We start from the raw sequence: 14539 nt of genomic DNA, 5'->3' as shown, positions 1-14539 counted from the left end.
CGGATCCTGAGTAGCATATGGACATTTCTTGCAGCATGTCCAGTCCCTCCACCTATTTCAACATTCATTATTCATCCTAGCCACCCAGAGGTCGACTCACGATTTTGCCACTGAAGCTTCCGGATTCGACTCACGAGGTAAAGATTGGTTTTCCCTTTAGATTGTCCCTTTATTAATTCCACGCTGTGCGTAAACAAATGTGGACTGTGTGTGTGGGTGGAGGGGGGGTGCACATTAAATATTTTATTGCACCAAATGAAGGGAAAGAGAACTGGTCAATACAAACTCACCAGATGTCGACAGCCTCTTCTCCCAGTAGAACATTCTTTCCGACAGAGAGTCTGATGAACTCGTTGCTTGTGGCCATCACCCAGCCAGCCCTCGAGTCGCGAAGCAAGCGTTCTAGGCCTGAAGCAAATAAGAGATTAATCACAAGACACACAATAAAGAACAGAAAAGATAGTTTGATGTAGAATTTCGACTGAAATTACGAAAATATTTTAAATTAATTTAGTGAAAACAGCTACTTTGTGGGGTAACCATACGTCCCGTTTATCCCAGAACTGCGTTTCAAGCACTTCATAATAATCCAAATGTTCCATTGCCATCGAGAATGTTCGAGCAGCCAGCATTTCACTGTTTAAGTTAGCTCGCGTCGTGAGTTGTATTGCTTTGTATTTGTATCTGTAGATTAATCAATAACCATAGCCAAGAAGGGCGAGTTCCAATATGGACTTGCTACAAGATTATAAATTCTTGCGTCTTGACACAAGCTCAAAAGACAAATCCCTGCATTGTGTGTCAGAAATGTGAGGAGTTTTATGAACGATTCGTGAAGAATAAAGTGGTTCTCAAGAAGATTGGTTCTTCTGATAAATAGATTCTGATTTTCAACTTCAACGTAGGACTAACATCAAAGGTTGATCAAAAGTGACCAGAATCACTATGTAAATGCATTATAATTAGGCCTAACCAATTTTTCATGAAAAAGGGAGGGGACGTAAATTGAACTCCTTGAGATATCCCGTTTTGAGGTAAAAAAAAATTATTGTCACCCTACTACTTTGCCAATAGTGCCTTCACACTGGCATATGATAGTTTACTTCGTTTTTTTTTGTTTGTTTTAGTTGGTGTTTTAATTTCACTTTATGCACAGTAAGACTAATCGGGACTGGACCTACAGTTTAAAGTGGAATCCGAACCACTATGTCTCTCCACCGGGTATCGAACCCGGGACCCCTTGATTACAAGGCAACGACGTTACCACTGCACCATCGGAGAAGTCAAGTTTACTTCGTATTACTTTAAATAATTATATTATAACTTTTGAAATCTTTCGAACTCTTTGGAAAAATTGAAAATTTCTGTTCTCTTTCATTATTATATCATTATATCGTATTTCTTCTACTTCATCCAGACGGAAACTTGGGTCCTAAATCTATTTCATATTACTGATTCTTGACTTCATGCTTCTCTGTTCATATGAACGGGAGGGGACACCTTGAAGCAGTGGCGGCTGGCGGCCTCTTTGATGGGTAGTGCCAACGTGATCAAGAAATCGAAAAAAAAACCTCAGCAATGGACCGCTCTCCCGCCCTCTCCTTGTGGTTGCGCCACTGTCCAAGATGTTTAACTTTTAATTTATCCTCGTTTGGTAACGTGGAAAACAGTGTGTCGCACTAATCCGAATCTTCTTCACTCAGTAGGCTAACCTATTATACACTACAGGACACTTACCTAAAAACACAACAATTACAAGAGGAAGGTAAAACAAATTCTCTCACCTTCTCCTCCCCCATGCACACGTACTCCGACTGGACATCGAGAATACCCTGGACATTTGTTGTAAACGAAATTTTCGGAATGTCAAAGGAAACTCGCATATAATTTTTACTATTTAAAAAATATTAAAGTCTGGATGGCCCTTTAGACACATCTATCTTATATCTAAATATTCATTTAACTTTGGATAAATACTACGTTTGTTTTTCCAATAGCAGGCGGAAAAGTACATAGTTCCTTTCTCAAGAATTACTTCCAAACGGTTCTTACAAATCAGTCATATTTAGCGACTTGTCTCTAAAGGCGGCAACTATGTCCCTCGTCGTGCCAAGCGAAAACTGGCTCGGCTGGTGTCTTATAACTAGGGGACGGATTTTTGCATATTTGCATATTTTTTCCCTTGGAGAAAATTCATATACTTTCAACGAATTCATCGTTTCACTTCACTTGGAACGCTCTGGCAAAGTTTTATAGTGCATATAGATGCATATTTGAGGTATTGGTGCATATTTGAGCTTAGTGTGTATATTACTTGCATATATTGGAGTTGCGTCACAGACATCTAATAACTGGAAACTATAATCGTTGCAAAAATCAAGGAAACCACCATCCCACCAATCACCAACATCATAAAGAAGAAACTAGTTCCAGTGACAGAAGCAGGGTGGCATTATTTGTTGGTTAGATTTTGATTCTTTTTCTTTGTAAATCCGTGTGCGTGTCTACTTGTTTCGGGAGAGGTAAAGGAGACATTTCTCCTTATTGTTGCAACTGTATATCCTTTTGGGGGATACTACATATGAATGCTTATGCTACCAAAGAATTTGCTGGAACCTCCCCTTCCGACCTGGAGCTATTTAAAATGCTGTACTACACTGAAGTGTGCTATGCTCCATCCACTGTAAGATCGAAGTAAATGTAAAAAAACGAATATGACTTGTGCCGAAGTTCCGCCTTGATTTAATACTTCTGACTTTGGTTTGTTTGTAGATAAGCCAAATGAAATACCCCCCCCCCCCCCAGCATTAGTTTAGAAGCATAGGTAAATGGCAATCATTTGGCAACTGCTCTTTATTCTTCTACTTTGGAACAGCAAACATGAGTTTCTCTCTAGACATGTGCATCTGTTTACATCCACTCCATGCTTGCTGTGGGCGGACGATAGTTAGAAATTTGTAATACTGAAGAACTAAAGATTGCTTCGACAGTTAATAGATGTGACGATGATGATGCCACAGTGGTTTAATGCCAAGTCTACTCTGAGCATTTTTACGAGAAATTTAATATCTAAGGTATCTAGAATACTTTATTGTGGTTCACATGGAAATTTACACTGTTTTTTCAAACACATCAACTTCTCGCCATCTGTCATGGCCACGATTCCGCTGTTAACACTATGATGGTCTAAGCACAGCGTTCTCAACGTTTGGAGTCCTTTTCTATCACAGGAAGGTACTATTTCATTCTTCGAATTTTTGGCATTTTTCCGGAATGGAATCAGAACATACCACAGCATTGAAAATTATTTGACTATTACCACCTTTTGTCCATGTATTTAATCCCTATGTATAAGTATATTACAGTAGTGTGAGTTGGTGTTTAAAGTCCACTTTATACACAGTAAGGCCAACTAGTTCTGTGGGTTTCTGTGTAACTTTATTAATTTCTTTTACTAATGTCGCATCTAATGGAGGGTATTTTTACTAGTGCATGATTCTGTTATTTGGGATAAAAACCGTAAATAAGTCCCAACATACAGTCATTATTTTCGGCTTTGTAAATAGTCTTTATCCTCAAAAATAGCATTTATATTAGGCAACTACGCCGGAAATACGGGTCAATAGGCTTGAATTGCTTCACATCTTGGAATTATGTGGGCAGTTGCATGTCCCCTGAGAAGTGAGAGGGTATTACTGCAGTCATAAAGCACATATACATCATAATAAACAGTTTATACGACACCTTTCCAAAATTTATTGTCCATATTTTAAATGCATATTTTGGCCTCTTCTAGTGCATATAAATCCGCTCCCTACTTATAACCAGCATGGCTACCGCCCCCCCCCCCCCCCCATCGCGCCCCACAACCATGTTTCCCGCTGAGATTTCTTCATCCCTACGCACGTGGGTCAACTGTCTGTCAACATGGTTAGGCCAGCTCTTGGACGGCTCGGACCGTTGCCTCGCAAGGGTACGAAAGAGCTGGCCATGCTGCGTGGAGGTTGGGCCGCTGTCAGCTTGACCCAAGTCTTTCCACCACGAACTTGACCGATTGCGCGATTTGAATCTCCTTTTCTGCAAAATTAGAAATGTATTATTTTAACAACACTTTGGCGAGTTATGCGTTTCTTCTGAGGGTAGTGTCATGGCACGGTGGCTTTGCCCTTTGAGCCGCCGCTGGCTTAAAGTATTCTCTTTACGGTTATGTAACTCTGCATTTTCCAAATACTACTCGTATATAATACAGCGTGTCCCGCTTATACATAAAATAAAAGAAAAAATCACAACCTTTTTATTTACCAATATTTTTTGTTCAAACTTTGTACAAACATGTAACAACTCAGAATTTTTCTTACAAATCAAGAAAACTAGCGCACTTCCACATGTGAACTGTTAGTGGCACGATATATGTCAAAACGGTTGTCAGCCTCAAGCCACACGTTTTGAAGCATGTGCGGGGTAATGTTGCTTACTGCAACCACAATTCTTTCACGCTAGTCTTGCAAATCTCTAACCGGTGTACATAAAACTTTGTCCTTAACACACATCCACAAGAAAAAATCACACACAGTGAAGTCTGGTGACCGTGGGGGCCAATCAAAAAAATTCGAACCTCTTCCTATCCATTTTCCATTGAAATGCTCGTCCAGGAAGTCTCTAACGAGATTTGAGAAATAAACCGGTTTCGCGTAACTGTTTTTCCCATTTCTTTATTGAAATGTACGATGGAACTACTTCTTTCGCACCTAAACCATAACGGGCACGAAATCGTCTGTGCACAAGTGTCACATACTTCACTTCAGACAACGTTAAAACACAAAACACCTTTTCTTGTGGCGACCACATGACGAATGGCTACTGAGAAACTGATAATATCAGTTTGAAGACATTCTGGCTACTGCGCATGCGCAACTATCACTGAATGTGTTGCTAAAAAGATTCTAAGTCATTCTTTAAAATGAAACAACAATCACATTATTCTGACAGTTTGTTTAGAAGTTATGAATTTTTCTTTTATTATACGTATAAGTGGGACACGCTGTATATCTTTATTTCTTTGAAAGCAGAGTTTTGGACGACACTTTTGATGAACTTGTATTTCAGCTGAGTAAGTTCGAAATAGAATGATTTCATATGACCCCCTTTGCATAATTTTTATATATATATATATATTATCTTAATAGAATTTGCCCGACCCTGTGGCCGAGTGGTTAGCACATCGCGCTGCGACGCCAAGGGTCCCGGGTTCGAATCCCGGTCGGGCTTGGTTGTTTGTGAATGTCCATTCATCAATTTCATCATTTCATCACTCATCCCCATCTTCGCAAATTAGCCAAGAGGCACAAAACGCGAAGTAAAATAAACTAAATCAATCAATCAATCAATCTTAATAGAATTTATAGAAAGTTCTGTGTGTTCCAGTGAATAATTTTGCCAGAATTGTGGAAAATGTTACATGCTTCCATTCGTTTTGTGTAATTAATATCGACAAGCGGACAACCTCACACTGAAGTTCATGAATTTGCCGATGAAATTCCGTACATCTGATATCCTAAGCAATTACGTTCAATATGAAATTTTGAAGAAATTGCGTTATTTCACCAGTAACTCGTGGGCCATACTGCAATCCAACAGTTTGTAAGCCTTCGACAACACAGTGGGAAAGTCGGGCGGCCCGAACCCCAGTGGCGGCCCGAACCCCAGTGGCGGCCCGAACCCCACTTGGAACGCTCTGGCAAAGTTTTATAGTGCATATAGATGCATATTTGAGGTATTGGTGCATATTTGAGCTTAGTGTGTATATTACTTGCATATATTGGAGTTGCGTCACAGACATCTAATAACTGGAAACTATAATCGTTGCAAAAATCAAGGAAACCACCATCCCACCAATCACCAACATCATAAAGAAGAAACTAGTTCCAGTGACAGAAGCAGGGTGGTATTATTTGTTGGTTAGATTTTGATTCTTTTTCTTTGTAAATCCGTGTGCGTGTCTACTTGTTTCGGGAGAGGTAAAGGAGACATTTCTCCTTATTGTTGCAACTGTATATCCTTTTGGGGGATACTACATATGAATGCTTATGCTACCAAAGAATTTGCTGGAACCTCCCCTTCCGACCTGGAGCTATTTAAAATGCTGTACTACACTGAAGTGTGCTATGCTCCATCCACTGTAAGATCGAAGTAAATGTAAAAAAACGAATATGACTTGTGCCGAAGTTCCGCCTTGATTTAATACTTCTGACTTTGGTTTGTTTGTAGATAAGCCAAATGAAATACCCCCCCCCCCAGCATTAGTTTAGAAGCATAGGTAAATGGCAATCATTTGGCAACTGCTCTTTATTCTTCTACTTTGGAACAGCAAACATGAGTTTCTCTCTAGTCATGTGCATCTGTTTACATCCACTCCATGACGCTGGACGCTGGTCCCGCAGGCTGGCCTGGACAGGCCCCGGCTTGGACCCCATGGCTTCTGGGCGGCACTGTAGTCCATTCACCGCGTATAGCTCTCGCGACACGATCTCGATCCTTGGCGTTCTCGTTGGCTTCTCCTATATTCCTTGGGCTTCTCCTCCTGAGGCAGGTTGTTAACCGCTTTTATAGTGCTCTCGGGAGTTGTGAAACGCTTAGGATATGTTTTCCGGGTATGGCCAGTAACGATTTTAATATATGACTCCTACGAATTCTGCACAGCATTATGAGCCTGACTCTTCTCATGTTTTTGAAAGCAAGTCAATTTTTGTGAATGTGTCTATCCCATGTTTGCTTTCAGTTCTAAATAATCTACGTGGAAAACAAAAGGCTGCATCAGCTTGAACAATGTATTCCTACCATTTAAAATACTTATACCAATCAGCCTGGAAGCTTCTCTTTATATTGTCAAATGTTTTCTGAGGAAAATGCGTTAATACAGGCTGTTGTGGAAGTTCATTTGGAGCTTCGGCAATATCACTGGTAAGAGAGTTTGAAACAGCAGAATCACTTACCGATACACCCCCGCCCCCCCCCTTTCGATATGTCTTCTAAATCACATTCAACTTCAACTGGTGAAGTAACTTCAAACTCAACTACACTGCCATCAGAGTGAGTTATATATATGGCATTATCAAGTTTAGACTTTTTAGTGTCTTGTCTAAAATAATCTGATATACTAACTCGTTTACCCGACAACCTACACGTTAAGTCTTGATCTGCTTCCACTATCCCAGACTAATTAAAATATCGTCTTCACACAATCGCAATCAAAATAGAGAGTCGATTTACACACGAATGTTCTCAAAATAAAAGTAAAATAAATATATGTGGGTGCAGTGGCCGCAGGATTAATCATCTGGTGGTGCTGAGGAGGTGCGGAATAAAATTTAGGGGGTGCGATGTTGAAAATAAAGAAGCATGAAATATGCTTGCATGTTTTAGCAGAGGCGCAACCACGAATTTTTGTAGGAAGGGAAAGTACCAGCATAAACGTGCCAATAACAATAATAAATTTAATAGTCACATATTATTATTAGTAGTAGTAGTACAGTAATAGTAGCAGTAGTAGTATCAAAGACATTATTATCCTCGTAAATCACGCAAAAAAGGGGAGAAGTCGGTGCTAAATCATTTGTGTTGGACAAACGATTTCAAATATTTTTGCAACGCGTTCAATTTCACATTAGCTAATAATTGAAAATAAGCACACACACTGTATTTTTGAAAGTCAGAAAATGCATGACAAATATAACTATTTTTGTACATATGACATGCATAACTTTCATGCACATCATATGTTTTACTCATATGTAACATGGAGCGACGTAAATAATAAAATGAAAATAAATATGCAACATGTTAACACTAAATTGGGTACGTATTCAAAGTTTCTTTAATACATATACAGGGTGTATAAAAACATGTGTCAGAAACTTTAGGGATTTATTCTTGACATCAAAACATAACAAAAAGTTCATATGAACATGGGTCCGAAAATCTTTCGCTAGGGAGGTATGAAAGGAAATAATATTCATGGCACAAAAAGGAGACATTGAACAAACACATTTACATGTATCAAAGGATTTAATATTCATGGCACAAAAATGATACATTTACCAAACACATTCCCACTTACAAAAATTGCTGAAGTGACCACCTCCTGCTTCCATACATTCCCTGAGCCTGCGTTCCATACTTTGCCGTACGTTGTGGAAAACTCCTGGTGTGTTCCGTATTTGGTCAAATCCATGTTGGATACGCTTCCTCAGAACATCGACATTGGGTACGGGAGTTGAATACACCAAGGATTTTAAATGTCCCCCAAGGAAATAAATCCATTGGGTTTAAATCTGGCGATCGAACAGGCCATGCAATGGATCCCCCGCGACCAATCCATCTGTTCGGAAACTGGTTATCGAGAAACTGGCGAACTCTCCGTGTAAAATGCGGTGGAGCACCATCGTACATAAACCACATTCGTTGGATGACGTCTAGATGTACATCATCAAGTAAATGCAACAACTCATGTCTGAGAAACTGTAGATACGTTTGTCCAGTCAGACGTTGCGGAAAGAAGTAGGGACCAATGAGATGATCATGAATGATTCCACCCCACACGTTGAGGCTGAACCTCTGTTGATGTTTGTCTTGTCGCACTGCATGAGGGTTTTCAGAAGCCCAGATGTGATTGTTATGATAATTGAAGATCCCATCACGTAAAAAGCCAGCCTCATCAGTGAATAAGGTACATGCTAAGAACTGCAGAAACACAGCACACTGCCCTAACATACCTTGACAGAAATTTATTCGTGGCTGAAAGTCTGCCTCATTTAATCCTTGCACCCGTTGAAGATGATACGGGTACAGAAGATTTTCATGCAGAATGTTCCAGATCGTCATGTGATTAACACCTTCCCTTCTAGCAATGTTCCTTGTACTGGTTGATGGAGTTTCATCCACAGTCCGAAGAACCCGTTCTTCAAACTCAGGCGTTCGTACATCGCATGGTCTCCCACCATCTGCAAGTCTCTTCTCAAATGTGCCTCTCTCTCGCAAGCGTTGGTGTAGTCGTACAAACGTTCGTGCACAAGGTAACTGCCTCCCAGGGTAACGTTCAGCATAACGTTGACGTGCTACGTCCGCATTCCCATCTGCTAGACACTGAATACATCGTTGTGATGTGTTGTGATGGAAGTTAGTGTAAAACAGAACAAACGACAATCGAACAAAGAAAAAAACAAATGCCATGCCCAACTGTACACGAGAAAGTGAGTACAAATGCACATTTGAGGTACATTACACAACCAGGAGTCACTACAGTCATACCTCCCTAACGAAGGATTTGCGAACCCATGTTCATATAAACTCTTTGTTATGTTTTAATGTCACAAATAAATCCCTAAAGTTTCTGACACATGTTTATATACACCCTGTATAACATTACTTCCGACCAAGGTTGGGAGAGTGATTCACTCCTGTGGTTGTCCAACTGGCTATCTACCGTCTGTCCCAGATGCTGCGGTGTCAGGACAAAACGCGAAATGCACTGCAACTTCATGTTTGTTAAATTCCCCTTCTGCCGCACTAACCGCATTGACGAACTGTAACATTTCTTCGCAAACATTGGGCTCCTCCACAAAGTCTGAAATGGTACTATACTAAACAGGGGTGCCCACAGAGGGGATTCATGACACGTTTGTTTCATGAAATGACAAGATTTGATACCAATTCTATATATCTTCACACAAAAATGGGGGGATCTTTTCTTTGACTTGTTATTGATTTTTAGTTATGGTTATTATGTACAGTTTTTCTACCTACCTCTGGGTGATCGCGCCGATGGGGTTGAAATGAAACACCACCTCTTATGCCTTTAGAATCGGTTTGGAAAGGAAGAGCAAACATGAAAGCCTAAAGTACTTAAAATAAACATATATTGCTTAAAATTGTCTGTATTATATTGTTCCGAAATTTTGTCTGACCAAAATAATTTGAGTAAATAATTCGGCATAAAGGGGGAGGGGGCAAGGGGAATGTTCTACTTTTTGGGGGGGCGTGTTTGTCATAGGCATTGGGGGATGGGCAACCCTGATACTAAACATGTTATGTGGAACATCTAGAACGTACTAACAGGTAAACTACCCGTCATGATACAACTCGTGTTAAATAATTTCCCGAGCACGACCTGATGATATCTTGAAAGAACCTGAAATTTTTGTTCCAGTGCAACTTGGAGAAAAGAGGAACAACAATTAGGCGGACAATAAAATCGTTTAAGAACAATCCAAACAAAAGAACTCACTGAGTTGTAGGCAAATATCGAAAAACACAAACAGACCAATTACAACAAAAGGAGAAACAATTCTTAACAACAACACTGATGAAAGAAAAGATAACGGACTCTGATCTTTATAAAGACTGCCGTCAGTACAGGAAAATATATGCGGTATCTCTGTATGCTTGGCTGTTGTATAAGTGAATAACAGCAATATCACAACAATACTTAACATTCTAGCGCTCAATGTGACAACGACATATGACACTGTAAGGGTTAATATAGGTTTTGAATAAGGGGGTGCTGAACGGGATGCGGAAGAAAATCAGGGGGTGCGCAAGCACCCCTTTGCGCCCCTTGGCGCCGTAATCGCACACCACCGTGCTACAAACTCCACCAACTGATCGCGCACGCTAAGAATGAAACGTTGCGAATAAACCACGGCTGTTAAAATAGACTTGTTAAATTGTAAATGAAGTCTAGCAAAGGTAAAGGAATTATTAAAGACGCCGCTGATCAAAGAAACACAAGGGAACAAAACAACGATCGCCAAGAATGAAAAGCCCTGCGGCATCTCCCAACGGCGGAAGAATGACGTTTGTTTACGTGCTTATATTTCGCACGTTAATGACAGGAAACCAAATGACATGGAGAATCTAGAAACGTTCTTTGTGCGCCTTTATAATCATATAATACCTCATATAATTCTTTAGCAGCTTTTTACTTTGCGTTATAAAAATAAATGTATTTATTCTATTTGGGTGGGGGCAGACGGGTGGGCTGACGGGTGGTTTGACGGGTGGGCTGAAACTTTTTTAGGGTGGGCTCTAACCCACCCTCGACCACCCAGTGGCGACACCCCTGCCGAACCCAGAAATATTATTTCTATAAGTTACTAAAAATACAAGACAATTTTTTGTCATATTCAAAATGCTGAATAAATATAATTACACATAAATAATTATGTTTAATACTATTATCTTGTTTTTAATAGATTTTTCGGGTGTTAGTCTAACTGGTTATCAGTATCCCTATGATAATAGTCCTTTCAATTATTTTTTTTTCTGAGATTTACAACAGCATTGTTTGTTTAAGTTGATTGATTAACTAATTTGTTTTATTTTGCTTCGCCTTCCTGTAACTTTTGGCTAATCGCAAAGTTGAGAATAAGACGTCAAACAATGAAATTCACGAGAGAACAATAACAAACCCAAATAGACAGGATACAACACAAACACACAGAGACAATTTTACTGGCTAGGCTCAGTGGCGGCGATTGGGTTCCAAAACTGGGTTAGGGCGAGGTGCCAAAACTGGATTGGCAAAGATAGTATATTTCCCTTTGTTGATAGTGCGGGGCAAAAGTGGCGAAAAGTGGAGGGGGGGCAACTGCTCCAATTGCCCCCCAAACGCCGCCATTGGCTAGGTTATATTGGTTCAGGTAGCATAGGCTTGTTGGTCTGCAAAACATGAAGAACAGGATGTACTACGTGGAATAGGTACGTAGTTATGTGGGTGTCCTCACAAAAGGTCACTCCTTATAACCCATGATGCTTATTTTGAAAAATTAACGATTTTGTTTCGAAAGTCGTTTGTTTATGCAAATAAGTTTCTATTATCAATAATGCTGTGTTAATTAACATAAATTTTGTAAAGAAAGTCAAAATGTTCTTCACAATTTTTATTTGGGGGAAGATTTAACTGAGGATTTGAAATATTCCATTATTCTGGTAACTGTTAGATAGTTACTTTTGCTATGTTAAGGGGAAATTGCAGACCACTGAATCATCATCTCACACTACAGTTGGATTAAAAATTATAGATACTCGAGTTTCGACTCCAATTAAAAATTAACCTTGAAACGAGTTATATCAAAATTTAGCTTATTCAATTCTGCGTTAATCTTAGCTAACCAATTTCCTTTTGAGTATGCCTTCCATTTTTAATTGTCGTGAGAATAATAAGAGTGCCGCTTTTTTCGACTTTTGAAAACAATCGCCCTCTTTGAAATTCTATAAATAAAAAATGAGTAGTCCGATCATGAAGAAATTTTAGTATGTTGCAGGCAGAAAGATTTTAATCACAATTCTTAATTTTCACATTTTGAAAATTTGTCAAAAAACCGTTCTGATCAATTTTCCGAAATTACTTTTCTAGCTATTGGCTAGTCCTACAAATACAATATTGATCTTGTTTTGAAGCTATTTGCATCTGCTTTTTAATCAATCATCATTTTCAATTCATACTGCGAAACCGATTTTATACAGAATTTTATTCAAAGAAGTGAAGATGTACGTTGAATGTGGCAACACCCACAAGCTATGTACGTTGAACCGAGGAAACTGTGGGCTGTCACTGCAAGTCCGCGCTAGCTGCGTTGCCGATAGATTTCTACTTATCGCGTAAAACGTATCGCCTATAAAGCAATGAAAATTTTCTTGACAGAGGTAGAGGAAGGGTCATCTGTACGTTGTGTAGGGCGGATCATTTCAAATCTCACTGTTTCGAAGATACAGTCATCCGAAGCTCATCCAAAAAGAAATTGTTAAATGATGTTTTTTTTTCTAAATGTTGTTACATTCCGAACACATACTAGAATGAAATAAATATATATTTGCAAAGAATAGAAAATCAGACATTCCAAAGATAACAACAAGACGAATATAACTTTATCGCTCACATAACCATAGCACAAAGCATAAAACCACATGACAATATCTATGAAATGGGTAGTAGAACCCATTCATAGTTTTCCAACAAGCACCTAAATACAAGAGAAAAAGTGCTACCACGAAATCATTAACTAAGTTTGTATGCATAAATTTAGCGTTTATGTATTTAAAATAGTACGAGTGAAATATGCTATACTCAGTTCGAAATCTGATGGGTTCGTATATTCTCTAGTTGTAATCTAGCATAATTTTAGAAGTTCTATTTCGACAGTTTCTCTGTATAAAGCGTTATTTTAAAGTAAACTTAGACAAACTTAGAAACTTACCTAGCTCCTCCTTGAAGCCCGTCCCGCCGCATGCCTGGAGCATCGTGTCCGTCACTTTCCTCACGACGACGCACGCCTCATACTTCAAGGCATCCACCCAGAACGAGTAGCCATGCCTTGAAATGAATGCAAGGAACTGTGGTTACCTTAAGAGCACACTTAAGACATGTAAGTTAACATGTTAAAAATAAAATCATACATAGAATCAATAGTATAACCCAACTAAAATCAGAAATTGAGAAGTTACATTCATGTGTGATATACTTGACTAATGTGCAGAAGGGAAGAAAGCCAAACGAACAATACTTCTTACGTTTGTGGGTAGGAACTCCCTTTTATGTCGCATTATTTGAAATTATTCCTTAATGCCAGTACAGCGATAAATTACGTCTTAAGTGTAAAGGAATATAATGATGGATGTGTGATTATATCAACATACGAAACACACTCACCATCGGGGACTTTCTGACAAGAAATATAATAAAACAGGAATTTAAGAAGAAGAAAAATGAATCGTAGCTGCCAAAAAAAATTAAACTCCATCGCAACTGGACCAAAGCAATTAGTCCTTCATCTAGGACCAATTTTCTTTTCAGCGCCTCTCCAAAAAATGAGAAAACTTTTGTTCTCTATGCTTCATGTAGTGAAAACATAGGTTGAATACGCTGGTAAAGTAAACATCACTTCCGTTGCTGTTGCCATAGCAACGCTCCCCATACTCTACCCATGCAGTTAGTATTGGAAACGGACCGCGAGGGATACTTTGTTGCAAGAAAATGGCAATACTATGTATCCTATACGTACCATTGTAAAGATTAGATTCAGAAGAATACGTAGATAAAATACAGGTTGCTTACAGGCGACAAGTTAATGAAGAAATGGGGAAACAAAAGCAGGCATTTTCCAAGAAAGTGACCAGCAAACAACTGGCCAGAACTTACGATTTATTCGGTTTAGCTACACAGGCTTGCTGGTGCGTAAAGAAACGTGAAGTCACATGGTTGGTTCCTTCTCTGCTTATTGCTTTGCGTATGATTGCAAACATTAGGCACATTTCCTGCCTTTACCACTACTTGGCATTCAAAAAACTACAATGCATTTTCTCGCTCAGAAGAAGATTATATATATATGTGTGTGTGTGTACATATTCTCCATAGTCATGGATGTCCCCAGAAATGTTTGTACGGGTGGTCAGGCCATTGACAAATTTCAATAATAATAGTAGTAGACAACAATGCTTAAAATGGTTTCAATCAATAACCGAAACGCCAACCAGAAATGAATAG

The 14539-nt window shown here is 39.2% G+C and overlaps 1 protein-coding gene across 1 annotated transcript in view; it reads right to left on the bottom strand.

Annotated features, from left to right (window-relative positions):
* Positions 1 to 14539, bottom strand: part of LOC145993915 (uncharacterized) — a 132954-nt gene that overhangs the window by 30038 nt on the left and 88377 nt on the right. The window contains exons 9-10 of the mRNA XM_083129832.1: positions 13254 to 13369; positions 291 to 408 (exon numbers count right to left, since the gene is read on the bottom strand). Coding sequence (XP_082985958.1) covers positions 291 to 408; positions 13254 to 13369 — 234 coding nt within the window. The remainder of the gene's footprint in view (positions 1 to 290; positions 409 to 13253; positions 13370 to 14539) is intronic.

The sequence above is a fragment of the Lepisma saccharinum genome, chromosome 10 (assembly GCF_977018435.1).
Source record: "Lepisma saccharinum chromosome 10, izLepSacc3.1, whole genome shotgun sequence".
NCBI classification, from domain to species: Eukaryota; Metazoa; Arthropoda; class Insecta; order Zygentoma; family Lepismatidae; genus Lepisma; species Lepisma saccharinum.
Note: the sequence above shows the minus strand (reverse complement) of the source record. Positions and strands in the feature narration are given on the sequence as shown.